The sequence below is a fragment of the Archocentrus centrarchus genome, chromosome 2 (genome assembly GCF_007364275.1).
Source record: "Archocentrus centrarchus isolate MPI-CPG fArcCen1 chromosome 2, fArcCen1, whole genome shotgun sequence".
Taxonomy (NCBI): domain Eukaryota; kingdom Metazoa; phylum Chordata; class Actinopteri; order Cichliformes; family Cichlidae; genus Archocentrus; species Archocentrus centrarchus.
The window spans coordinates 28,066,181-28,092,284 of NC_044347.1; the positions used below are offsets into that span (position 1 = coordinate 28,066,181).

The window sequence follows — 26,104 nt, forward strand, 5'->3', positions numbered from 1 at the left end:
TTTTTTTTTCTCAACACAGTCTCACCTGAATGCTAATGAGGAGAGGCTGACCGCAGAAGCAGGGTCTGCCTTCAAGATGCTCAATGTGTTATGTGTTTGTTTGAAACTCTGCCATTGGGTTCAGAGGGCTCTGACCTGAGAGAAAACATGTTCACTTGCTGCACTACAGAGCCACATATTCCTCAGGGAAACCTTTTTTATTTGTGTTGCATCGCTCCATCTATAACGGTACTGACAGAGCTACTGCCTGCACATGAGAAAGAATATATAAATTCCTGCATGATGCAGTCAATTTGCCAATCGTCATATTTATAAGTCAGAATAATCCAGTGCGCCTTATGGAAAGATGAAAACACAGTGAGCCTCTTACATCCAGCTAATGGGGCATATGCTGGCTCTGTCTCCTCGCCGCTGGGATCAACACTTTATGTTCATCTCACTGTAGCATCTTTAGGTGCAACAGCTTAACGGCAGGTTTTCATATACCATAATAAAACTGGGTCGACGGGTTAACCCATATGAATTTGTCAAAATACTGTGCAGCATTTCCATACAGTCAGCACACATGAAATATAACTAGCTGCATCACAAATGCCTCCTGTGTGAAGGCGTTTATAGTAAAAGGATATGAGCATATTTTTTACTCAAATATGTGCGGTACACAAGGAAACTGTATCCCCTATTTACGATGCGCAACATCCATGTTAGTCGTGACAGGCATGTGTCACACAGACTGCAACACGGTCCAAAATACCGGTCATTTTGAAATACAAATATACAGAAAATGAATCATTCATTTATGGTATGTCTACGCCTGTCTTATTCTAAAGGGAAATGAACTGAGCATCAACCGTGCATTATGGTTTTAATAGGATTATTAGCTACACTTTTATAAAACTGAACACAAATACAGAAATTACGTGTGTATGTGGTCTTACCGTTGGCAAGAGCGGCTCCATTTGAGCTCCTTGATCCGTGATGTCCATCTTTTCTTATCCTTGGCTTCACAGCAGGCAAGTCGTGATGCGCTACTCCGCCTCTGTCAAATGCGCCTTGAAAACGAGGGTGGCTTTTATTGTTGATTATTTGATTTCTCGTTTCCCCACACATTCACCGGTCGGGTTTGCTCAAATGGAGGTAGCAAAGCATTGCCGTCCTGCCCTACATAATTTACGCATGAAGGAGGGAGGTAGTGCTTCCCATTACACGCGCTCACCCCAGGACGCGGCGGTGATGAGGCGCACAAGTGAGCCTGTGCACAGACCTTTACGCAGAAATTATTTGTGATAGCTATTCCTCTGTGAATATATATTTATAGGCATGCAGACACGCATAACTATGTGGATATATTTCAGCCAAACAGGGTGTAGTTTTTCAATGAAATCTGTGGGAAAAAAATTAATGAAATACTTCAATAGCGTACCATTTAAATAATGCAATTTTCTATATTAAAGGATTGAGAACGCCCAGACTCCTTGTTTGAGTTACCCATGTGGGTTTACTTAACCACTGCGCCATACAGGCCCCCCTCCACACTGAAAACAGCCGCAGCCATTATCATTATTTTGCTCTCGTTTCGGCTCAAAATATATAATGCATGATATTCATATCAAATGTGTATTGCCACTATCCAGAACATCTTACACGCCGGCTACAGAAATGCCCCGGCCACCCCATCATTATTTCTAGCTGCAGCACGCGATGATGTGCCTGCACTGGTTTGCCAAAGATGCCGCTGCAGTGAAGCTTATACCGGGGTGCCCTCCTCTGGTGGCAACAAAAAACAGTTACAGTGGGATTCAGCCTATACTCATATGCGTGGGTATGTGACATAATGCAACAGAATGACGTCAGTATCGAAGGGCTTACCGAAGAAATCAATCTTCAAGTTGATAGTAGCGTTTAAGGATGATCAGTTTACAGGGCAGTGCTTCCCAAGATCAGGCACAGCAGTTCCGTGATTTTTGCAAGATTCCACGCAAACAAAAAAAAAAAAAAAATCTTTGATTGATTTTGGATGAGTGTGTCCAAACTTTTGACTGGTATTTTTCCAGGGGCTGTTTCTTTCTTTGTTCGTTTTACAGGTGCAGCAGTTCATGAACTACTGTGTTTTTCTACTTGGGCTCTGTTCTCTTGTTCTTTTTTTTTTTTTTCCTATTCGCTCCCCTTTGTTCTTTTTACTTTCTTGCTTTTTTTCCTGCCTTTAAACTCTGGCATTGCCATTACATATAAACATACGTGAGTCGTAACACAAATGAATAAATAAATAAAAGAAAAACAAAAAAACACTAACAAGAGCTCACCTTGGAAAAGCAAATATATTTGACACAATAGTGCATTCAGATCATAATTCTGATTGGAACAGCTGCCAGACAAGACAGGCTTTAAAAGAAGAAGACAAGTCTATTCAGTTCAATTTTATTTATATAGCGCCAAATCACAACAAACAGTCGCCTCAAGGCGCTTTGTATTGTAGGTAAAGACCCTACAATAATACAGAGAAAACCCAACAGTCAAAATGACCCCCTATGAGCAGCACTTGGCAACAGTGGGAAGAAAAAAACTCCCTTTTAACAGGAAGAAACCTCCAGCAGAACCAGGCTCAGGGAGGGGCAGTCATCTGTTGGGACCGGTTGGGGCTGAGGGGAGAGAAAGACATGCTGTGGAAGAGAGCCAGAGATTAATAATAATTAATGATTTAATACAGAGTGAAGTATAAACAGAGTAGCTTGATCAAAAAGGAAAGTTTTAAGCCTAATCTTAAAAATAGAGAGGGTGTCTGTCTCCCGAATCCAAACTGGAAGCTGGTTCCACAGAAGAGGGGCCTGAAAGCTGAAGGCTCTGCCTCCCATTCTACTCTTAAGTATCCTAGGAACCACAAGTAAGCCAGCAGTCTGAGAGCGAAGTGCTCTGTTGGGGTGATATGGTACTATGAGGTCTTTGAGATAAGATGGGGCCTGATTATTCAAGACCTTGTATGTGAGGAGAAGAATTTTAAATTCTATTCTAGATTTAACAGGGAGCCAATGAAGAGAAGCCAATATGGGAGAAATCTGCTCTCTCTTTCTAGTCCCTGTCAGTACTCTAGCTGCAGCATGTTGGATCAGCTGAAGGCTTTTCAGGGAGCTTTTAGGACAGCCTGAAAATAATGAATTACAATAGTCCAGCCTAGAAGTAATAAATGCATGAATTAGCTTTTCAGAATCACTCTGAGAAAGTATGTTTCTAATTTTAGAAATATTGTGCAAATCCAAGAAAGCGATCCTACATATTTGTTTAATATGTGCATTGAAGGACATATCCTGGTCAAAAATGACTCCAAGATTTCTCACAGTGTTACTGGAGGCCAAAGTAATGCCATCCAGAGTAAGTATCTGGTTAGACACCATGTTTCTAAGATTTGTGGGGCCGAGAACAAGAATTTCAGTTTTATGTGAATTTAGAAGCAGGAAATTAGAGGCCATCCAGGCCTTAATATCTTTAAGACATTCCTGCAGTTTAACTAATTGATGTGTGTCATCTGGCTTCATGGATAGATAAAGCTGAGTATCATCTGCATAACAATGAAAATGTATGCAATGCTTTCTGATAATGCTGCCTAAGGGAAGCATGTATAATATAAATAGAATTGGTCCTAGCACAGAACCCTGTGGAACTCCATAATTAACCTTTGTGTGTGAAGAAGACTCCCCATTTACATGAACAAATTGGAGTCTATTAAATAAATATGATTCAAACCACTGCAGTGCAGTACCTTTAATACCTATGGCACACTCTAATCTCTGTAATAAAATGTTATGGTCAAAAGGTCTGAAGATTAACATCAAGAAGACGGAGGTGATGACGATCAGTAACAAGTAGGTAGCCCCTAGTTTATCAGACTGATCCTTCACATACTTAGTGAGTGTAGTCAACAAGAATGGTGATGGTGCAGACGAGGACGTTCATAGAATAAATAAAGGCTCACGTATAACACCTTCCATCCCATCAGCTTGGCCCCTACAAATTAATTTTTTCCTTTACTGGTGTTCCTTCCAAAGAAGATTACTTTTATCTTACCGTTAATTTAACATATGATCATGCCATGAATAAGTTATGTTTTCTTTTGCCATTACACAGAAAATGCATTCAGTGCTAACAAACTTTAGACCTTTGTTTGACCTAACGCCTTAATTGTAACATTAATCAATGTAATGTCTGCATTTTAAGGCAAAGACAAGCTAGTCTTGTTCATGTTCATCATGGTTTTAAAGAATAACCTCTATGCATGAAGTTATTTATAAACTCGTGATAGTTCTATTTCTCAAAAGAGATTCTGTGGCCAAAACAGCAGGGTTTAAATATGGTCCTTTTTAAGTATTGGCGTTGCTCCCAGTCACTCACCCAGTAGCTCAAAAAAAAAAAAAAAAAAAAGTCAGGGGTGCCATGGTCCATCCACCTGCCATCAACACCTGCTGGGTGGGAGAGAAGTAAGGATGCTGCTGCTGATCCGGATCCGGATCCGCCCAGCCAGGCGTCACAGCACCGACAAGATGGCCGAGAGTACGGGACGAAAGTGAGGGAGGAAACAAAAACACTGGCGACACTATCCTTGCTGCGGATGCCAGACCTGTAGAGCAGGTAGAGGCGAGTTAGTGCAAAGATAAAAGCTGGGTAGCTTCGACACTCCGTTCTGTGGGTGACATTTGCCGTATGCAGACGAATTGTACTCCGAGCTGACGGAACGTTTGGCAGGTCGTCTGCGTTGGCCAGGGAGCTAACCAGCTAACCATGTTAGCTAGCTGACAGCACCGTTAGCTAGAGAATACGCTTTGAGAAAGTGACAGCTGGGTTAAATTTGAAATACACAGTCGTCCCTACTACTACTTTCAGATAACATTTTTTTTTCCAGCGGCATAACTTCTCCGAGTCAGAAGTTTGATTTAACACACTAGTTAATGCTTAGCCTTCTGGTTGGTAAGCTAACATTGCGGATTTCTTCGGAGTTAGCGTTAGCAAACGCTGCTTAGCTTGTTCAGCTGTTTTGGGTGACTTGAGTTGTTCGGATACAGGAAAGGTGCATCGGTCTGTGTGTAGGAAGGAAATTTTATTTTTCTGTCTGAGAGAACCCGGAGGTATTCTCCTGCAGGAGCGCCGTGGGACATTAACAGCACCACAGCCGGGACTGTAAACACAAGTGAAGCCGATCAGAGCTTAGTCCTGCACTATTGGACGAAGCACAGTTCCAGTCAGCATCACCATGGCCCATTCTCCCGTTCAGGGTAACCTGCCGGGGATGCAGGTAAGTTGTTTGTCTCCTTGCTGTGAGTTTGTACACCTTCTCGGCTCAGTGCAGTGGAGCGTTTTAGTACTCTGGTACATCGCGGAAATTTCACTATCCTCGAGGTCGAACATGACTGATAGTGGGCTGGGCAGAATGAATTGTGTACCTTCTAAAAGTTACCAAACACGTACATAGATTCCTGCGTGTGTCAACCGCAAGTTAATTAACCTTTCCGCTGCCCGTGCCTTTAGTGTTACTAACACTGACGCTAAGTATGCTACTGAATAGCACATAGTTGAAATGGAAAGACGTAAAATTCCGATATTTCATCACTTGAATGAAATATTGAGCTTTCATGTTCCATTGTACAAGAACTTTGTTCCTGCCTCTCCTGCTATCTTTGCTGTGCCTGCAGAGCTAATTGTGTTGGGCAGATGACTAGAGCAGATAACTGTTCCTAAAGTAAACTGCCTCACGCACCGGATTATGTTGTTTTTGCGGGCTTTTTAGTAGACACAAAATACATATCGGAAGCAAAGAAGCTGCTGGGATTTGGCAGAAACTACCCCAGTTAGCACATAGTAATTATATTCATCTAAAGGATTTTCTTGGTCGCATAAGGGTCACTCCTTGTATAAAGCAGCAGCATCCTATTTTAGTAATCTCAAAATTGACATTTTGACCCTTTCTGTACTCAGAGAGGTCATAAAAGGAAGTTGTTTTTGTCTGTGCCTGCTCTTGTTTCCCATATGACAGTCTCTGGAGAATTCAGTAATTTTAGTTCACTTCCTGTGGTGTTAAAGGTTGTTTGTTTTTGGTTTTTTTGCTCTCATACCCCACTCAGATACATAGTGTTCTACTGCTGCTTATGTTGATACATTTTCTTAGTCTCGCTATTTTGTATCTGTTTTGTTTGTTTTTTTATTTTCCTTCTGTTCTGAAGGAATTTTTAAAAATTGATAAAACAAACTGCTTTGTTTCACTCATTCAGTTTTCATACAATTTTTGCCAGTGTAAAGTTGATGTGACACCACAGATAATTTACTCAAAGTTTACATTTAAAGTACTTTTTTTTAACTTGAATTTCCACAAATAGTATCCATTTTGAGCCAGGAAACGTTTTTTTTTTGTTTTTTTTTAAGGATCCAGATGAGATGTAGTGTGTGTATACGTACAGAATATTGCCATAAGTATTCGATCATGTGCCTTCAATGCATATGAACTTGTGTACTTGAACTCTGTGCAGGCCAGTCAAGTTCTTCCACACCAAACTCGCTCATCCATGTCCTTATGGTCCTTGCTTTATGCACTGGTGCACAGTCATGTTGAAACAGAAAGAGACCATCCCCAAACTGTAACCCCAAAGTTGGGAGCATGAAATTGTCCAAATTGTCTTGGTGTGGAACCAAGACTGGGTCGAGCCCAGCTCCTGAAAAACAACCACACAACATAATCCCCCTCCACCAAACTTTACACTTGGCACAATGCGGTGAGACATGTTCCATTCTCCTGGCAACTGCCAAATCCAGACTCATCGAATTGCCAGACGGTGAAGCATGATTTGTCACTCCAGAGGAGACATCTCCACTGCTCTAGAGTCCAGTGGCAGCATGCTTTACACCACTGCAGCCAATGCTGTTGGATCCAGCTGCTCGGCCATGGAAACCCATTCCATGAAGCTCTCTACGCACTGTTCTTGAGCTAATCTGAAGGCACCATGAAGTTTGGAGGTCTGTAGCAATTGATTCTGCAGAAAGTTGGTGACCTCTGCACACTATGACCCTCAGCATCCACTGACACAACTCTGTCATTTTACGTGGCCTACCACGTTGTGGCTGAGTTGCTGCCATTCCTAATTCCACTTTGTAGTACCACTAACAGTTGATTGTGGAATATTTAGTAGTGGAATATTTAGTAGTGAGGAAATTACACGACTGGACTTGTTGCACGGATGGCATTCTATTATGGTACCACGCTGGAATTCACGGAGCTTCTGAGAGTGGCCCATTCTTTCACAAATGCTTGTAGAAGTAGTCTGCATTCCTAGGTGCTTGATTTATACATCTGTGGCCATGGAAGCGATTGGAGCACCCGAATTCAATGATTTGAACTTTTGGCAATATAGCGTACATACATACATTATATGGACAAAAGTAATGGAATACCTACTAGGGCTGTGCCATATCATGTTGACCCCAGTATACCACTATAAATTTTTAAATTATATAAAAATACCATATTGTCTCTAGTGTGGACATGTCTGAGAGCTGTGTGTCAACCTCTGATGATAATTTAGTACCTGAAAGGGAACTACTTCAACAACCTCCAACATGGTACTTCGCAAAATATGCAAGAAAACTGTTCCCACTAAAAACGGAAACAGCAAGTGTGTTTTACCACTTGAGGCAGAAACACACTGTCAAGTACAACCAGGCTACAAAGAAAGATATGCTAGCTGGGGGGTGACATGACCCAAATGTAAACAAATTACTCCACTGAACGCTGCTGGAGCACTGGCTAGTTACACTCTATATGACAGGAAGAGTAAACAGTGGATGGAAATTACTGATAGACTTACATAATGGAAAAGCATGACTTTAAGCAGCTGGTTAAAAAGCTACAAGATGCAATATCTCAGGAAGAAAATATTTTTAATTTTTATTATTTGACAAAATTGTGTGGGCTTCTGAAGAATTACAAGTTTACTTTAGTTACTGTTAAATGAAAGTATTAACTGTTTTTTTTTTAATACTTAAAATGCCCAGGGGGGAAAACTGCCTAGACCCCTTTTGTGCTTACTTATGCTGTGCCACTGTTATTGCACTAATGCTGCTGCTGGCACCTCATTTCAAGAGATTCACACTTCAGAATAGGAAATGACAGTAGCTCAAAAAGAAAGATGGAAAATTACCTTCATTTATTTGCACTTATAAATGCTGCTGCCTGAAAGCAAAAACAAAAAGTCAGGAAATGTGTGTTTGGTTGTAACAATGGTTCTTGGCCTTAAATCTTATACCGTTGGAAAGCCTGTTTATTTCTCCATAAATTGTGCCACATTTGTAAGGAAAATGTATTTGTGGGTTGACCAGCAGAATTGAGTATGTGGGTTGCACCCATGCAAAACTTGCTAAATCTTCTCTACCAATGCCAAACAGCTTATTCTGCTATTAACTCTTGTTTTGAGCTTCTGGTACCCCAGGTGTTAACAGCAAGGCTTGTCATCATTGGAGGCAATCTCAGTGCAGGGAGATAGCAAGATTGGCTTCTGCAGCCAGTGAAAATGTCATGCGTCCACAGTCTTGGACTGAACTCTATCCTCCAAGATGACAGCACTCGCCCCCACAGAGCAGGGTTTATCAGACTCCCTCCAGAATTTGGGAATGGGGTGGATGGAACGGCCTGCCTGCAGGCCTGACCTCAACACCATTGAACACTTGTGAGATCAGTTTGGGCGTGCTGTTCATGCCAGAGTGACCAGTACAACAACATTGGCGGACTTGCGACAAATCCTGTTTGAAGATTGGGATGCCATCCCACAGCAGTGTGTGACCAAGCTGGTGACCATCATGAGGAGGAGGTGCAAGGTTGTTGAGGCTGTGGTTCTTCCACATGCTACTGAGTTCCTGTTAGTTAAATGAATCAATTGTTGCATTGCCAATATCTTCTTTCTTCAGACTTCAATCATCCTGTCCAATAAACGACACCAAACAAGAGTCAATAGCAGAGTAAGCTTTTTGGCATTGGCAGAGACGATTTGGCAAGTTTTTCATGGGCATAACCCACATACTCTCCTCTGCTGCTCAACCCAGAAATCCTTACAAATGTGGCACCGTTTAAGGGTTAATAAACAGGCTTTCCAGTAGTGTAAGACTTATTGCCACGAAGCATTGTTACAGCAAATAATCGACCTAACATAAATTTCCTTACTTTTTGTCCTAAATTTAGAAATAATTCCTAATTTTCTCTTGTTTTGGTTATTTTTTTGCACTTTTGTTTGGATAAAATTAGACATTTAAAGACCTAATGTTAATAAAGAAAATAATCAGCCTACAGTAAACCCCAAAGGCGCAGCTCAACTAAAATGTTATCTTCCATATACATTTTTTTTAAATGCTTTCTTAACCTGCATGCTATCCAATTGTTACACTTTTTCCCTTTCATTCTCCTGTGTTTGTCTTTCTGTGTACACAAACAAAAGGTGTTGCAACGAGTGAATTAATATATCCTGTAAGAATGGCACCCTGCTGGTGTTTCCTGTTTGCTCCCCAGTGTTCAGTTCTTTTTAAACATTCCTCTTTCTTTTATGTTTTTTGTTTGTTTTTTTGTTTTGTTTTTTCAATCCACCTTCCCTTTCCTCCCTTGCTTTGTTTCCCCTGCCCATAAAACATCAGAATGCCAGAGTGGACCCGGAGGAGCTGTTCACCAAGCTTGAGCGCATTGGCAAGGGTTCATTTGGCGAGGTATTCAAAGGCATCGACAACCGCACGCAGAAGGTAGTGGCCATCAAGATCATAGATCTGGAGGAAGCAGAGGACGAGATTGAAGATATCCAGCAGGAGATCACCGTGCTGAGCCAGTGCGACAGCCCCTTTATCACCAAATACTACGGCTCATACCTGAAGGTGATGTTTGGCACACAAACAAGGCTGCGGTCAGTAGAATACTGTCATTGACTTAATTCAAGAGGTATTACAGAAACTGTTTGGGTATGCGTTACTTCTTTTTCCAAGACTTAAAAATAATTAGACAAAGTGGCATGAATCTGGGCCCAAAGCCCAAAATTGCCATGGCATACATGCCTATAAATAGTGTTTGTTATATTTTGACCACAGTTAGTACTGGAATGAAAATTCTTCATAGTCAATGAGTGCCTGAAGTTTAGAACCCATGAGATGCTTTGCCAGGCCTTTACTGCAGCTGCCTTCAGTTTATTTCTGTTTCTCTGTCTTCAGTCTTGTTTTCAATAACTTAAGTACCTGACTATATGCATTCAAAGTTCTTTGTGCATGTGTAGTCAAACCTCAAAGTGAGCAAATGGGTTGAGGCATGAAAGGATTTTTCTTCTGCTGCCCACTTTTTCTCCACCAAATAATCCAAAATGTAATAGGGATTAGCCTCAGGTGACTAGAGATCCCACCATGCCCTCGTTAGCTTCAGCATTACTTGTTAAAAAACTGTACCTGTTTCTTGAGACCTCACAGTAAATCAGTAACTACCTTAAAAAGGCAACTCTGGATATTTTCCCCACAAATGCACCAAAGTACTTAATGTCTTGTCTTTTCTTTCTCTTTCTTTACTCTCCTAGGACACAAAGCTATGGATCATCATGGAATATTTAGGTGGAGGCTCAGCATTAGATTTGGTAAGTGATTCACTCTAGGTTTTCTTTCTTTTCACAGATGTATTAGTATCAAAGAGTGTTTGCATTATTCTGTATGAGCCAATATGAAAACTAACTGCACATGTAGAAGAGTACACACCATAGTGGTGCTATACTGGGCACCACTATTTGCTCTTCTGTCATGGTAAATTGCCAAATATATATGTGATGATTTGCATGGTGTCCATTAGGGCTGTACAGTTAATCAAATTTTGATTTTGATTTTGGCTTCAAATGATCACAAAAATATGCCGTAACCTGACCTGCACCTCCCGAGAAATTTAACTACGCAGCCCACAACGATCGGATTGATAGTATACTTTTATGGCGCAGTTTGTTTTTTTTAATTTATCAGCATGAGAATAATAATCATAGCTTCAATATAAGGACTTAGAAATGTCAGCAAAGGTCCAAATATGTTCACACCAAAAACAAAAAAAAAACTGACCCAGGAGGAAAACAATGAGTGCCGGCATTTTATTTGTTTCTGTCGCCAGCACACTGTGACACGACGGCAAGGTAATTAACACAGATTTGCTGCACAGTGGGATCTGCACCGTTCACAACACAAACACCGCTGCGTTGCCAGTATAACCAGTATTTGCTGTGTTAGCCTTAATAATTTTGATTTAGTCTGAAGCTGAACATGTTTTCTGTTTGCTGTGGGCAATAACGGGCCAGCCTGACTGGAATGAGGGGCGTAGAATTAGGCAGGGATGGTAGGGACACGTACCTACCAATATTTGCTCCGTGGCTGTAATTAGCACCGCACCGGACCCCAATTCGTCACCGAAAACCCAGGAAACCGATTCAACTCATGTCTCCACCAATGTTAATACCAAACCTTTTGAATACATGTACAGGATCTGTCAGTGTGTTGTGGCAGTCACTAACATGTGAGACTTTATTTGGTCTAAAAAACTGGTCTTTTTCTTCCTAGTATTATTAGGTGGGATAACTGGCATGACCTTTCTATTTATTTATCTGTTTATTTCTTATTTATGTTTCATTTTAATGTATTTATTTATATGGCAATTTATTTATATTTTTTTCCATAATCGAGCAGCCCTAGTGTCCATATAAAATTTCTGTTGAAAGACTCAGGTTTCTGTAAATTTCTACAACAATACCTATGACGAAATCCACAGCAGCAGGTAAGAGTGGGTGATATAGCCTCTAAATTCTGCCATGATAATTCAAGGAAATTTGTGATGATAATACTGAACACCTTTTTATCAGTGATTGCAGCTTGCAGGCAGCAGTATTTAGTGCTAACAAAATGGAAGGCATTATCTATCCTTCTTTTCCAATGAACTACTGTGATTGATGATACACTACTTAATTCAAAGTGTGAATCTACTGAAACAAAGTGCCAGCAGCAGCATTATAATGCAGTGACAGCATTATATCCAGTAACACAACATAAGTCAAATCTAAGAACAAAAAAACTATAATTAATTAACACTTTAGTTTTACAATAACTTAAGTAAGTCTTCAGAACCCTGCAGAATATTGTTAAAACTGAAATACGAAAATACTTTCTACCTGGGATGTTGTAATTTTGGTTGAGCTTTTTAACCACTTGATTATAGCCTTCCTTTTCCACCATGTAACCGCATCAGTAACTAGTGGGTGCTCCAGCCAGGCTCAGTGGAGTCATTTGTTTACTTTTGGGTTGCACATCACCAGCTGCTAGTCTCTGGTGTGCCTTCATATTCTGCTTGCATTCAATGATGTGTTTTTTTTTTGCCTCAAATGGTGAAACAAGTTTGTTGTTTCCATCGTTAGCAGGAACAGGTTTCTTGCATATTAAGCGTTGTATGTAAGAAACCTGCTTTGGAGATTATTGAAGTAGCTCCCTTTTTACTACATCATCATCGGAGGCTGAGATGCATTTTTTTTTTATATTACATAAGAATTTATGCCGTGTTTTCATTAGTACCTACTCTGCGAGGCGAGACTCGACTCAGCACGTTTTTTTAAGCATTTCCATTAGTACCGGGTACTTTTATTAATACCCACTCAGCTGGGGTTTCAAGCGATCCAAAAATGTGATGTCGAAGAACAACATGCCACTGATTGGCCAGGGAGTGTCATCACTAGCGGAGTCATGGGAGTGATTCCTTCACCAGAATCAACCGCGCCATTTTTAAAACCTGACAGCAAGAAACTGGAGGCACACAAACCAACACCGTGGTCGAATGAGGAGGTGCATACATTTCTGTGGTTGGTGTGAGATGAGACGAGAAATGAGAAAGTTTATCTTGAGGTCTCCAAGCTAATGGCTGCTCACGGGTACCATTGCACAACACAGCAGTGTAGACAAAAGCGAACACACTTTGAGTCGCATACAGATTACGTCACGAGACTTCTGCCGATGTTGCTATATCAACTCCACCCACACTGAGGTGGTCCTCAATTGTAATGGAAATAAAGCATAACTGTGGCGAGTCGTGTCGAGTCGACCTGCCCTGAGTAAGTACTAATGGAAACGCGGCATTATACTGGTATCATCATGGATAGTGTGATGTGTAATATGGCACAACCCTAGCAACAACATGTTCTAAGTCATTGAGAGCATTGAGAGAGTCATTAACGTTGTGAAAAGGTCCAATTTCACCTGAGTGTTATGTTTCTGTAACCCTTGCCAAGTACTTTCGATACCTAAACCTAATTAGTTCTGTCAAAATTAGCTAAAAATCACGTTCAATCGTCCAGCCATCAATTTTCTTAACAGCATATCCAGTTCAGGTTCGAGGAGGGGCTGGAACCTAAACCAGCTGTCATAGATCAAGAGACGGGATAGAGCATGGACAGACTGCCTACACAGTAATTAGATGTCTGTTGCTGTTGTGAAATGGAACTGTAATGTTATCCAGATTTCTACATTTATTTCATATTTTCATTATGAAAATACCTGGCCAAGGTAACAACCCATTGGTGATGGGTTGTTACCTTGGCCAGGGGGGCTATGTTTTCAGTTGGTCTGTTTGTTTGTCTGTTAGCCAGGTGTCTCGGAAAATTCTGAACAGATCTAGATGAAAGGTTCTGGAGTTGTTGGGGGGTGGTTCAAGGAACAGTTGATTCAATTTTGGTAGCATAGTATCAGCGCAGAAAATTTGGGGTGGGTGAAGGTATGCGCTGAGTGGGCTTTTAGTTTTTATCTGCAATTATATTCAAATATAGACTGTTGGTTGACGTCCTTAAACCTGACTATTTTGGTCAACCATTGGTTGGACAGTGCGTATAAACTAGTGTGTATTAATGATAATGATGGAAAATGTCCCCCAGACAGAATACAACAATGTAGCTCACTGATTGGTTTGTCATATTTTTGAACCATAATGGGGCTCTGTGGTAAAGAGGATAACCAGCATCAAGCTTTGATATACACCCAGTACTTACTAGCAACATACTTTAAGGGTTTGTTTTGGTGGGTTTTTTTAATCAAATTTAGTGACAACAAAACACATCCAGGATACCACCCATTTATTTAAAAAAAACATTTTTTTCTGTAAGATACACTTTGCTACCGTTCCATTGTTAACTCTTTCAAATGAACAATCATCTACCTGGAAGCTCAGCTGAAACCCACTGTTACATTTCCCTAGAAAGTCCAAAATCACAGCACATAAAGCCCACAGCTCACGATTTCTGTTTGTTTTTCTTTCAAAGATGGAGCCTGGAGCTCTGGATGAGACCCAGATCGCCACGATCCTAAGAGAGATCCTCAAGGGCCTGGAGTACCTGCACTCTGAGAAAAAGATCCACAGGGATATCAAAGGTAGCTGACTGACTCAGAGTGCTTCAATTAGGAGGCCGCAGGTTTCAGGGCTTCAGGGAGTACGCATAAATATCATATAGCACATTAATAGCATTGACATCCACTTACAGTTCAATTCATCATAATGTTGTTCACTTGAGATGAACACTGCAGCAGTTCTCTGAAAGGCCTCTGACTGTTGTTCCCTCTGTATTATAGAACTTGGTGATGTAGATAAAACTGCATTAATGTCTGAAGCTGTAGCAAGGCTGGATTAAATTAATCATCCTTTTCTTCTCTCACAGCTGCCAACGTGCTGCTGTCTGAGCAAGGAGAGGTGAAGCTGGCAGATTTTGGTGTTGCTGGGCAGCTCACAGACACCCAGATCAAACGCAACACGTTTGTGGGCACACCCTTTTGGATGGCCCCTGAGGTCATCAAACAGTCAGCCTACGATTCCAAGGTGAGTTCAAAACTAGTGGCATTTGTATTTACACTGTACACTGCAGTGTGCTACATTAATTTGCATTCCTCTGCCATCTGTCAGAACCCAATCTGACAGGCTACATTCTGCTGTAGAGGTAAATATCCAAGTGTTTCTGATGCTCATGTGACACAGAGTAGAAAATTGTAAATATGTAGAACATTTTCTGCTCAACTATGTCTGATTTGTGTAAAGATTTTATGGCACAAAGTTTGGATATGTGTAAATGATAGCTGTGAAATTTTAGCTTCATATATCAAGTTCTTTTCAAGATGGACAGTACTGTCAAAAGTATGGACAGTACTGTCAAAAGTATGGACAGTACTGTCCATTTATTTTTATTTTTTCGAAAAATAGATCATCAACACACTTCTGTTTTTGTTTTTTTGTTTTGCATTTTGAAAGTTGAGATAAAAAAAAAAAAAAGAAGGCAGAAATTTTCACTGGCCTTTCCATCAAAATGAAAATCTGTAATTTGGGATGATGCATCACAAAATTCTGGAGTTTCAGATGATACTCTAATAACTGAGAAAATCGAGGACATGTTCAAGTGAGATGAGAAACACAGAATAAGACCATACATTTATGTGTGTTAAACATCAGACCTCTTTTTGTTGTGACTTTGCCACCAAAGTCATTTTAGTCTAGTTTTAGGACATTGCTAGTTCTTCATCACCACTAGTGTTGCTCTTGCAGAACATTGTTTAAAGATTAATCATATGGACAAAGCTGAAGCACCTTTTAATATTTTAGGGGGTGTTACTAGAAGAGAAAATATTAGTGCTTCAGGTAACAGAAAAGTAAATACATTATAGTGTGTAAAAATAACTTAATTAAAAGTTAGTCATCGTCTGCATTGTCTGTGGAGGAGTTAACCAAAAGTGCTTTATTCAGGTATGAGAACTTACTGCCTAGTGTGGGATGGGACCATTCTTGCAGACAGGACTTGAAGGAGAGCAGTGTTGAGAAGGAATAGCATCCTAATTGTGATCAGCTGTGTAACAATGAACACTATGAAACCATAAACTATGAACATTGAGTTACACTGATGCTGTCGTCACACTGGGGAAAAACAGTGGTTGGACGCATCGGCACAACCAAACTCATTGCAACCATGAACTCTGTCTTGTTGCGCAAATGATAGGGACAAGGTCTGCAACCAGTTGCCATCTTCAAAGCAACTTTGGTACATCAAGATGGCACCAAACCCTCCACCAAACTTTACACTTGGTAAATTGCAGTCAGACAAATATCGTTCTACCGGCAACCTCCAACCCCAGTCTGGTCTATCGGATTGCCAGACAGAGAAGCACTCCAGATAACGTGTTTCCACTACTCTAGAGTCCAGTGGTGGCGTGCTTTACACCACTGCATCTGATGCTTTGCATTACACTTAGTAATGTAAGACTTGGATGCCGCTGGTTGGCCACGGAAATGCGTTTCATTAAGTTCGCTATGCACTGTTCTTGAGCTAATCTGAAGGCCACATGAAGTTTGGAGGTCTTTTGACCCTGCAGAAAGTTGGTGACCTTTGCACACTTTGTCATTTTTCGTGGCCTACCACTTTGTGGCTGAATTGCTGTTGTTCCCAATTGCTTCCAGTTTGTTAAAATGCCACCAACAGTTGACTCTGAAATATTTAGTGGCATCCTATCACAGTACCACGCTGGAATTCACTGAGCTCCTGAGAGTGACCCACTCTTTCACAAATGTTTGGAGAAGCAGTCTGCATGCCTGTGTGCTTAGTTTTATACACCTGTGGCCATGGAAGGGATTAGAATACCTGAATTTAATGGTTTGGATTGGATGAGTTTTGGCAATATAGTGTATGTATGTCCTAAAAAGTTTTGAGACCTCAAGCAGTTAATGTCAGTAATGCAAATTATTAGTTTGTGAACAGGGGTTAGATCATAAGAGGAGAATAAGTACAACTGGATAGGATATATTGTGATTTCTTTGGTAGTACCATGCAGGAGCATGTAAAGGTTAAAGAGTAATCGATGAAGAACTGACCCTTTGGGAACCCCTGATTGAATTTTTATGTGAGCAGTTCTAAAGCTACTAATTGAAACATAGGAACCTCTTACCCTTTAGGTATGACAGTCAAGAACCTGACCTGTTAAACCGACTGAGTCATGAAGCCTTTGAATAAAAATGTCATGATCCATAGTGACAAAGGCAGCAGTGAGATCAAGTAGAACTAAGACTGAAACCCTCTGTGAATCACTTCAGGTCACTGATGACTTGTCAGAGCTATTTTTGTGCTGTAATTGGTTCTGAAACCACATTAGGATCATAAACACTGTGAGATGAAAGAGTTTCGTTCAGTTGTTTATAAACATTTTTTTTTTACATATTTTACATCCGTTGGATGGATATTAGAAACTTTACTCTGGAAGAAATTAGCAAATTGATTACATTTATTTATGGAAATAAATTCAGTTAGTATGGTTTTGGAAGGACTAAGTAGTTTTTTGGTGGATGAGAATAAAAACATGGGACTACATTGATTATTTTGATTGTCTGGCTAATTTTATTTGACGGTTGTAGAAGTGAAGTGCGTGTTTATAGATTTCAAGATTAGTTTGTATAATTTTTTTCTGTATTTTCTCTCAGCTCTCCGGCAGATTCTTTTTGGCATCTTTACCTTTTCACAGTTTCTCCAAGGTGCTTTAGGCGGATTGCGTACATTAACAATTCTGACAGGAGTAATATGGTCAATAATTTGAGAATTGTACATTATTTCATTACATGATGACAATACTAGTAATGTGTACTTTGAAAATTCACTAATGAATGAATGCATCAGCTGTACTGGCATTGACATGGTGCATGTCGATAAATTGGTTGGTATTGGTTTTGACAAATTGTACAGGTACAATATTCAAAACTGTAATTGATGTGCAATGTTTCAGTCAGCTTTGTTCTTGCAGTTTTATCAAGCCAGGTTTCAGTTAGAAGCATAAAATTCAGTTTATTACTAATAATGATGGCATTAATTATAAAAGTCTTATTTGTTAAATACCTAACATTAAGAAGTGCAAGTTTTAAATTCCAGGGAGTGACAGTGGCATTAGTGGATTGAGCAGCAGGTCTTTAAAGTTGGCTTACTGGCTTGTTGTTGGTGACTGGTCTGATGTTAATTATTCAAGAGCAAATTTTATTCTTGATATGTTTCTTAAAAAGATGGTGAATGCCACATAGAAAATGAATAACACTGATAAAATGGAGCAGCTGATGTGTTGATGACATGGAAAACAGTAGAATAAAGAGGGAAATTAAAAATTTTTTTACAGAAGGTCCTTGCTTGACATGAGGAACAGAGGAAAGACCTGAGAAACCAAAGTATCTGGCGCTAGGACCCAGAGGACATCAGTAATGGTCAGACCGGCCAGCACGTGGACTCGGAGGAAATGATTTTGGTTGTCTGTGATTAGAGTCGTTTGGTGGATAACAGAGTACATAAGTGCTATTTTTAGCACTTGGCCTACTTTATGCTAAAAATTGCTCTTGAAACTTATCTCCATCACATGGCTTGAAATGTGGAATTATCTGCTTTTAAATTTGGGGGTGATTACCTGCATTTCTGAAAGTCATTATAAACAAAACATTCAACAGTGAAGGAGGCAGTCCTGAATATAAATACTGATTCACGAGCCCTTAAAAACTATGCAGCTGTTTTGTTGCAGTTTTTTTTTTTTTTAAACAAAACAACACAACTGTGCTTTGATATTACCTGAAATGCCCAATAAAAATACAATTTATATGATTTAGAACCGTGTGTGTGTGTGTGTGTGTGTGTGTGTGTGTGTGTGTGCGTGTGCCTTTTTCTTTATCCAGCTTTGCTACACAGTTATTTTTAGTCATTTTGGCATCTGTACCACAAGGTGAATTATTTGCACAGCTGCACATGCAGTAAGCCTGTTAGCAGAGTAAGCTTGAGTTTTTAGAAGATTAATATATATTATAGATTAATCACCCCAAAGGTATAATGGGAGCTCTGACCTTTTGGTTTATCTTCTGTTTTGGTGTAAATTTTGTGAATGTACAGTAATCACTGTTTCTGTGTGTTCCAGGCTGATATCTGGTCTTTGGGCATCACAGCTATTGAGCTGGCGAAAGGCGAGCCACCCCATTCAGACCTCCATCCAATGAAGGTTTTATTCCTCATCCCAAAGAACAACCCACCCACCCTGGAGGGCAACTACAGCAAACCTCTCAAGGAATTTGTCGAGGCCTGTCTCAACAAAGAGCCCAGTTTTGTAAGTTATGTTTTGTATAGGTTTGATTATTTGTCTGTACAGACTTTTTCAGACTTCCTCCCCTGCTCATCTCACTTCTCTTTCTTTTTACAGAGACCAACTGCCAAAGAGCTGCTGAAGCATAAACTTATCGTCCGCCATGCAAAGAAGACGTCCTACCTGACTGAGCTGGTGGACAAGTACAAAAGGTGGAAGGCAGAGCAGTCTAGAACCACAGAATCCAGTTCTGATGAATCTGACTCGTAAGTCTGATATGCCTTTAATTGTGATCATTTGGTTGTGAGTGAATGTTCATAAACACACAAATGTATCCAGCTCTGTGCTGCTTCTTGCACAACATTTATTATGATGAGCTCAAAGCACTTAACATGCATGACTTCATCACTCATCCTTATGAATGTTCAAAATCCTCTTTAATATCTGCCCAATCAGAGAGCAGGATGGCCAGGCGTCGGGCGGGAATGACTTTGGTAGTGATGATTGGATCTTCACCATCCGAGAGAAAGACCCCAAGAAGCTGCAAAATGGGGATGGCCAGTCAGGGGTAACAGACCAGGTCAGCCGTGAATGGATTAACACTAAAAACATTTATTTGTTGTTCACTGTTGCACTTTATCCATCTGCCAGCTTTATCCCCTCACTTTGACATACAGTAGAGGAAAAATTATTTGATCTACTGGTGAATTTGTAAATTTGCTCACTTACAAAAAAGTGAACATGCTCTAATTTTTAAAGGTAGTTTAATTTTAATGGAGGGAGACAGAAGAGCAACCAAAAATCCAGAAAAAAACAGATTGCATAAAAGTTACAAATTTATTTGCCATGTCATTGAGGGTTTTGTCCCCAAGGAAAACATGACTTAATGCTATTTGGTGTAGAAACCCTTGTTGGCAAGCAGAGCGATAAGATGTATCTTGTTGTTGGTCACCAGGTTTGCACACATTTCAGGAGGGATTTTGGCCCACTCCTCTTTACAGAAACCATCTAAATCCTTTAGGATTTCACTGCATTGAGGGGCAGTGGACAGGGCCATGTAAAAATAAAATCAGTCCAATTTTATTTCAATTCAATTTTATTTATATACCACTAAATCACAACAGTCGCTTCAAGGCACTTTATAATATAAAGACCCTACAATGATGCAGACAAAACCCCAACAATAAGACGACCTCCTATGAGCAGCACTTGGCGACAGCAGAAAGGAAAATGTCCCTTTCAACAGGAAGAAACCTCCAGCAGAACCAGGCTCAGGGCGGGGCAGCCGTCTGCTGCGACCGGTTGGGGTTGAGGGGAGAGAGACGGGACAAAAGACATGCTGTGGAAGAGAGTCAGAGATTAATGCTGATTAAATGCAGGGTAGAGTATAAGAGGTGAATGAAGAAGAAACACTTGCTCCAGCCCTAACTATGAGCTTTATCAAAAAGGAAAGTGTTAAGCAGAGTCTGTCTCCCATCTGAAAGATGAAGGCTCTGCCTCCCATTCTACTTTTAAATACCCTAGGAACCAGCAGTCCAAGGCCTTTACACTGGGGCCTGATTATTCAAGACCTTGTATGTGAGGAGAAAGATTTTAAATTTGATTCTGGATTTAACAGGGAGCCAGTTTCCCTGACGGAATCTTCCTAAAGGGATTAATAAAGTTTAATCTAGTCTAATACTTAATAGTAATGAATTACAATAGACCTTCCTAGAAGTAATAAATGCATGAACTAGGGTTTCAGCATCATTGTGAAACAGGATGTTTCTAATTTTAGAGATATTGCACAAACGTAAGAAAGTAGTCTTACAAATGTGTTTAAAATATGCATTGAAGAACAAATCCTGGTCAAAATAACTCCAGAATCGCTCCTGAGATGTGACCAACAACAAGAAACATCTTATTGCTGTGCTTGCCAACAAGGGTTTCTCCACCAAGTGCTGAGTCATGTTTTTTTTTTTTGTTTGTTTTTTTTAAATAATTCACTCAATTCTTTCACTCAATGACATGGTAAATCAATTTATAACTTTTATGTATTCTGTTTTATCTGGGTGTTTGGTTGCTATTCTATAAAAATTTGAGACTGTTCATTTCTTTGCAAGTGAGCAAACTCACAAATTCGGCAAAATAATTTTTTCCTCCCACTCTAGCATATTTACAGATTATGTTTCACTTATGGTATTTGGGGATCTTGTGCTTTTTTTTTTTTTTTTTTAAATTCCCCAAAGCTGCCCATCTTTCTTTTCCTTCCACTCTCTTGTTCTCATGTTTCTGTTCCCACAGAAAAAAGACATTCCAAAGAGGCCTTATTCACAGAGCCTGGCCACTGTTATCTCTCCTGCATTAGCTGAGGTAAGGAGCTCCATGTGGATGATCAGTAATTATTCTCTTTAACAGCCATCACTTCTCACTCAGTCTGACTTTGTTGGCTATAATGAATTTCTACAAACTAGATTTTCAGAATGTTTTCAGGCTGAATATTTTGGGAACTGTAATTTGTGTGTGACTCACTCTGTCACTTACAGTCTTTAATGTAGTCCACATGAACTTTGCTGTGTTTCTATGGTTTCTAAGCATTGCTTATATTGGGTAAATTACCTGGTGTCCATTTAACTACTCATATAATTACTCAGATTAAGTGATTTGAAATCAGTAAAATGTTTTAAATAGAATCACCATGAATTTTATTTAAAAATGGACAACATGTTACCTTCTTCCTGCTGTGCAAAGGCCATACTGAAATATTACAGAAATGGGCACTGCCATCTTGTGTTGGTGACATTTGTAACTAGTATTGATTAAAGGATGGAGAAGTGATATTAATACCTCACCTGTATTTTGCTGACTTTTACACAAAAAAATGCATGTTTGTGAGGATGTTCACTCGAAGTCAGACTGCGTGCAGAGGAGAAACTAGCACAGTGTACATGATATAGAGATAATTCTCACAGTAAGCTGAAACTAGACTATCGCAGAGGTCTCGAGCCACCCCTCGTGTCTTTATATTTTGCTTACGTGGAGCCAGATTTTCTAGTAAGCAAAATGTAAAGACAAAAAAAAGTGGTCTTGAGCAATAGTTGTCCAGGCTTTCTGAAGGTTTTTCAAAGTTTTTCTTGGACATCAGCTGCTTTTTCAGTCCAGGCCTTTTACCTCACCATTTTCAGACAAATTATTTGTTTGATGAGCCACTTAACACTGACATTTGAATCATTCAAACATAAAAAACACAGCTAACTGAAGGGATGAACCAGTGTTGTCTGCAACAACAGACCACTTGGCAAAGATCCAATTTTAAATTGTACCTTAATGCATTTTTTGCTAGCAGCCCATTTCTTTAGCTGAGTCTATGAAAAATGGCAAAGTTTGATAGTATTTTTGCACCAACAATGTGAATCTTTACTTGGCATATCTCAACATGCTGCAGTGTGTTTGTAAAAAACAAAAATTGAACTGGACACGTGGAAGACAAAAGAAGTGGCAAGCCTAAAAACATTATCTGAAGGTCATGTCATTAAGAAATAGGAAAATATCTAACAGAGGCCTGACGCATGACCTGAACTGTGCCCTTCAGTTGATCCATCTATTGTTTGCCAAAGCCTCATCAGAAATGGTCTCAAATGGATTTGTGTCTGTCAAAAAGTCATTATGAAGGGAAACGGGGAGAAACGGCTGAGAAATGCTAACTTACACAAGAACTGGCAACTGGCCTTGCGGAGTGATGAATCTGAATTTGAAGTTTTTGGTTTAAATCATTCTAAATATGTGTGGACGAGGTCAGGAGAGAGTTACAACAGTCTGCAACCATCTGTGAAATACAGTGGAGGCCACATGTTGGGGCTGCATTTCAGCCAGTGTTGTTGGGGATCTTGTCAAAATTGATGAAATAATGAACACAGGAAAGTACGGTCGGCTTTCGAACCAGCATATTTCCAGTCACATGCTATGTAAAGCATCTGATTGGCAGCAGCTTAATTTTTCAGCATGAGACAGCCAACATCCAGCTTTGGAAATGGTGTCTGGTAAATGTAATGGTAATTAGCTGAGTAGCTAGTGTTACATGACCTGCTGTCTTTCTCATGAATTACTTTTCATTCAGTGTAAACACAAAATGTGGAAATATTTTCAGTGCAACTACTAATTCACCAAATTCCTTAGATGTGTAGTTTTCAATCAAACATCAAAGGGCTGTACCTGGATCTGTGCTCATCTTATCCTTCTGTCATCGGTCTCAACAAAATATCTGGCTCCTGCCCTCTGTTCTAACTCCCAGCTGAAGGCGCGACAGGAGCAGGTGAATGGGAACCCCATGGTCCTGGATGAGCTGAGAGAGGCCATCCTGCTGGCTGAAGAGGCCTACCCTGGCATCTCTGATTCCTTGGTTTCTCACATGGTGCACAGGCTGCAGAGGTAACCCCTTAGTGCTCAAGTGAATAACGGTACACAGCGCTGGATACTGTCAGTTTGTTTCATCCTTGTCTCCTTTTTTCTTGCAGTTTCTCCACAAGCAAGACATCCACCTCTTCCACTTAGTGATTGGTTCTGCCCCAGCCCTGCTCTCCCAAGCCCCTACCCCCCATTCAACACCACAGCCAGGTCAGAGGGTTAAAAGTCAGGGGTGATGTCATTCAATACCAGCTGACCACATGCGACCTCCCTTATGTAGGGCAAGGTGCTAACCTAGCCTGTAAAAAATACTGAACTCCGAAGCAGAGGAGAAGAGGGAACCTCTGGAGAGCTTCTTTTAGTCAATAACAAGGAGAAGTTTAGGGTCAGCAAGACCCACTGAAAAGGCTGTGATGGGACAAACTCAGTCAGAGCGATGTCAGCGACTCTGGGCTCTGTAAACAGGAGACTCCTCCAGTCTCACACAGCAGAGGCTTTACACGGACTCTGCTCAACAAGGAGCCAAAAAATCTCCCCGAAATCCACAACAAGACTTCAGCCCCCCTCCCCCCCTTTACAAATGCAGGCATCATATCCCCAGAACCTCTGAAAGCATGCTTGATGAACCTGCAGGGATATTATCTTAGTGTGCAAGCTGTGTGTATGTATATGTGTGTGTGTGTGTGTGTGTGTGTGTGTGTGTGTGTGTGTGTGTGTGTGTGTTTGTGTGTGCGCGCGCACGTGCATGCGTGCAGCTGCACACCTGTGACTGTGTGTGCACATGTTCTCTCTTGTAAGTAAGACTCCCTGTTTAGGCAAATTGCAGCATTCATAATGAAACCTCAGGTAAAGTGCTTTAAGTGGACTTTGTCCTCCCAACGAGTGGGGGAGGGAGGGGGGGGGGCATGCTGTACATGCATACAAGTCGTCATTGCGGGAAATTAATCACTGTGTACAAAATGGTCATGCGCATTTTGTAGATACTGATGATGTTTAAAAGCAGATATTTAAAGTTACTCCAACAGAAAGAACAGAAAATGCCTTGCCTTTTTCAGATACACGTCTGTGTTCTGGCATTACATCAGTTTTCTTTTACTCATCAGTGAGTGAGATTCATCAGTGTTTTTTGTTTTTGTTTATTCCCCCCCCCACCCCCCCCACCCCAAAGTGACTTAGTTCCAATCTTGCATTTCAATCATCTGCTGAATCGTCAAACTAACGATGATACTAAGCTGACTTTGTTTAGTGGCAGAAGCTTTTCCTTTGTTTCTGTAGTCAGGGGGGAAAACTGCTACCTGTACTTATGTTTAGACAATTAAAGTCAGTTTTGTAATTGTGTAGGTCAAGAATGAAGTTACGACAATTACAATGTGGAACCATTAGGGGTGGTTGAATGCTGATATGTGAAGTATTATTTTTTTTTTTTTTCCCTTGGCTTGTAATTTCTCCTTAGCAGTGTTTAGAAACTAAAGTGGAGGTGAGGAAAAAATGTCAAGGATCCCAGAAGGCAATCACATCACAACACTTTGCTCACGGCCAAATTAAACTGTAGTTCAGGACAAGCCAAGCTGCAGAATCGAATGCCATCCTTATTATCCTCACTTCACACATTTCTGCACCTCCACACCGTGCTGTAGAAGTGCCATGTCTTCTTTTATGCTTTCACCAGATATTTGTAGTATGATTTGCACCTTTTTTTTTTTTTTTTCTAATTTTCAGATCAGTTTTTTGCACTTTGAAAGTGTGTCAAGTATTTAAAGAAACTTGTAAAAAAAAAACAAACAAAAAGTTGCTAATAGCCATGTTTTACTGTATATGTTTACTTAAGAGTTCCAGAATTTACTACTGTGCTAATGCAGCAATAATGTTGGTGAGTTGCATCATGACACACTTGTCAACACAGGGATTGAAAGAAATTAAGAAATATGTGATATTTTTATAACTGCAAAGAGTTAAGTATGGAAATATGGAATGCTTTATCGATATCGGCACCTGCCTCTGGCAAAAAATAATAATCTATACCTTACAGAAAACATATGCTATGGAAATAACAAAATATGTACATTTGGTTTCCTTTATCATAGCTGACAGTTTATAATACTGTATATAATCTTTGCTTGTGTCATTTGAGAATTCCCAAGTTAAATTTAAGCTCCTTATAAGCTTTCAAAGTGACATGAGAAATAAAGATCTAATGCTAACTGAGAGCTTAATGCCCACGTCTCGTTTCCTCAAGTCAGAGTCCTCCACCAAGGCTGAAAACTCGTTCCACAACATGCATGAATTGAGGCCCCATGAACTGAGTTACCCATCAGCAGCCTGCCTTCACCTTTGAGCACCACTCTCAAGTGTTCCTGAAGGAGCATGAAGGAAGCTAAAGCACTGGACAGGAATAAGAAAAAGTATGGGGATTTCTTTAGGCAGGAGAGTGAAAATCCTGTACTTATTAGGAGAAATTCCCAGAACGTACAATGGGAGCTATTCTGGCAGTTTGAGTGCTCGTGTAGAGTAGAAAAGTGTTATATAGAAACCAGTCCATTTACCATTTCTTAAAGCGCTACATAGAGCATGTCTCCAAGTGCTTTCTGTTTAG

General features: G+C 40.2%; 2 protein-coding genes across 7 annotated transcripts in view; one reads left to right on the plus strand and one right to left on the minus strand.

Annotated features, from left to right (window-relative positions):
• Positions 1 to 1,205, minus strand: part of LOC115795826 (sodium-driven chloride bicarbonate exchanger-like) — a 63,766-nt gene extending 62,561 nt beyond the window's left edge. For 3 of the 4 annotated variants that reach the window (XM_030751946.1, XM_030751939.1, XM_030751955.1), the window contains exon 1: positions 939 to 1,204. In XM_030751946.1, the coding sequence (XP_030607806.1) occupies positions 939 to 986 (48 nt within the window). In that variant the 5' untranslated portion in view covers positions 987 to 1,204. Of the gene's footprint in view, positions 1 to 938 lie in introns of all 4 variants that reach the window. The other variant, XM_030751963.1, reaches the window with a different exon arrangement.
• Positions 1,206 to 4,507: 3,302 nt separating this feature from the next.
• On the plus strand, positions 4,508 to 25,718 carry stk24b (serine/threonine kinase 24b (STE20 homolog, yeast)). 3 transcript variants are annotated; one of them, XM_030749016.1, is made up of 12 exons: positions 4,517 to 4,620; positions 5,129 to 5,281; positions 9,655 to 9,885; positions 10,569 to 10,625; positions 14,319 to 14,427; positions 14,712 to 14,869; positions 18,967 to 19,152; positions 19,246 to 19,394; positions 19,585 to 19,708; positions 21,412 to 21,480; positions 23,399 to 23,535; positions 23,622 to 25,718. In XM_030749016.1, the coding sequence occupies exons 2-12, from the start codon at positions 5,240 to 5,242 to the stop codon at positions 23,656 to 23,658; spliced, it is 1,299 nt and encodes a 432-aa protein (XP_030604876.1). In that variant the 5' UTR covers positions 4,517 to 4,620; positions 5,129 to 5,239; the 3' UTR covers positions 23,659 to 25,718. The 3 variants fall into 3 exon arrangements, with proteins under 3 accessions (XP_030604867.1, XP_030604885.1, XP_030604876.1); XM_030749007.1 differs by having other exon boundaries at positions 4,508 to 5,281; XM_030749025.1 differs by lacking the exon at positions 23,622 to 25,718 and having other exon boundaries at positions 4,508 to 5,281; positions 23,399 to 23,539.
• Positions 25,719 to 26,104: the final 386 nt, after the last annotated feature.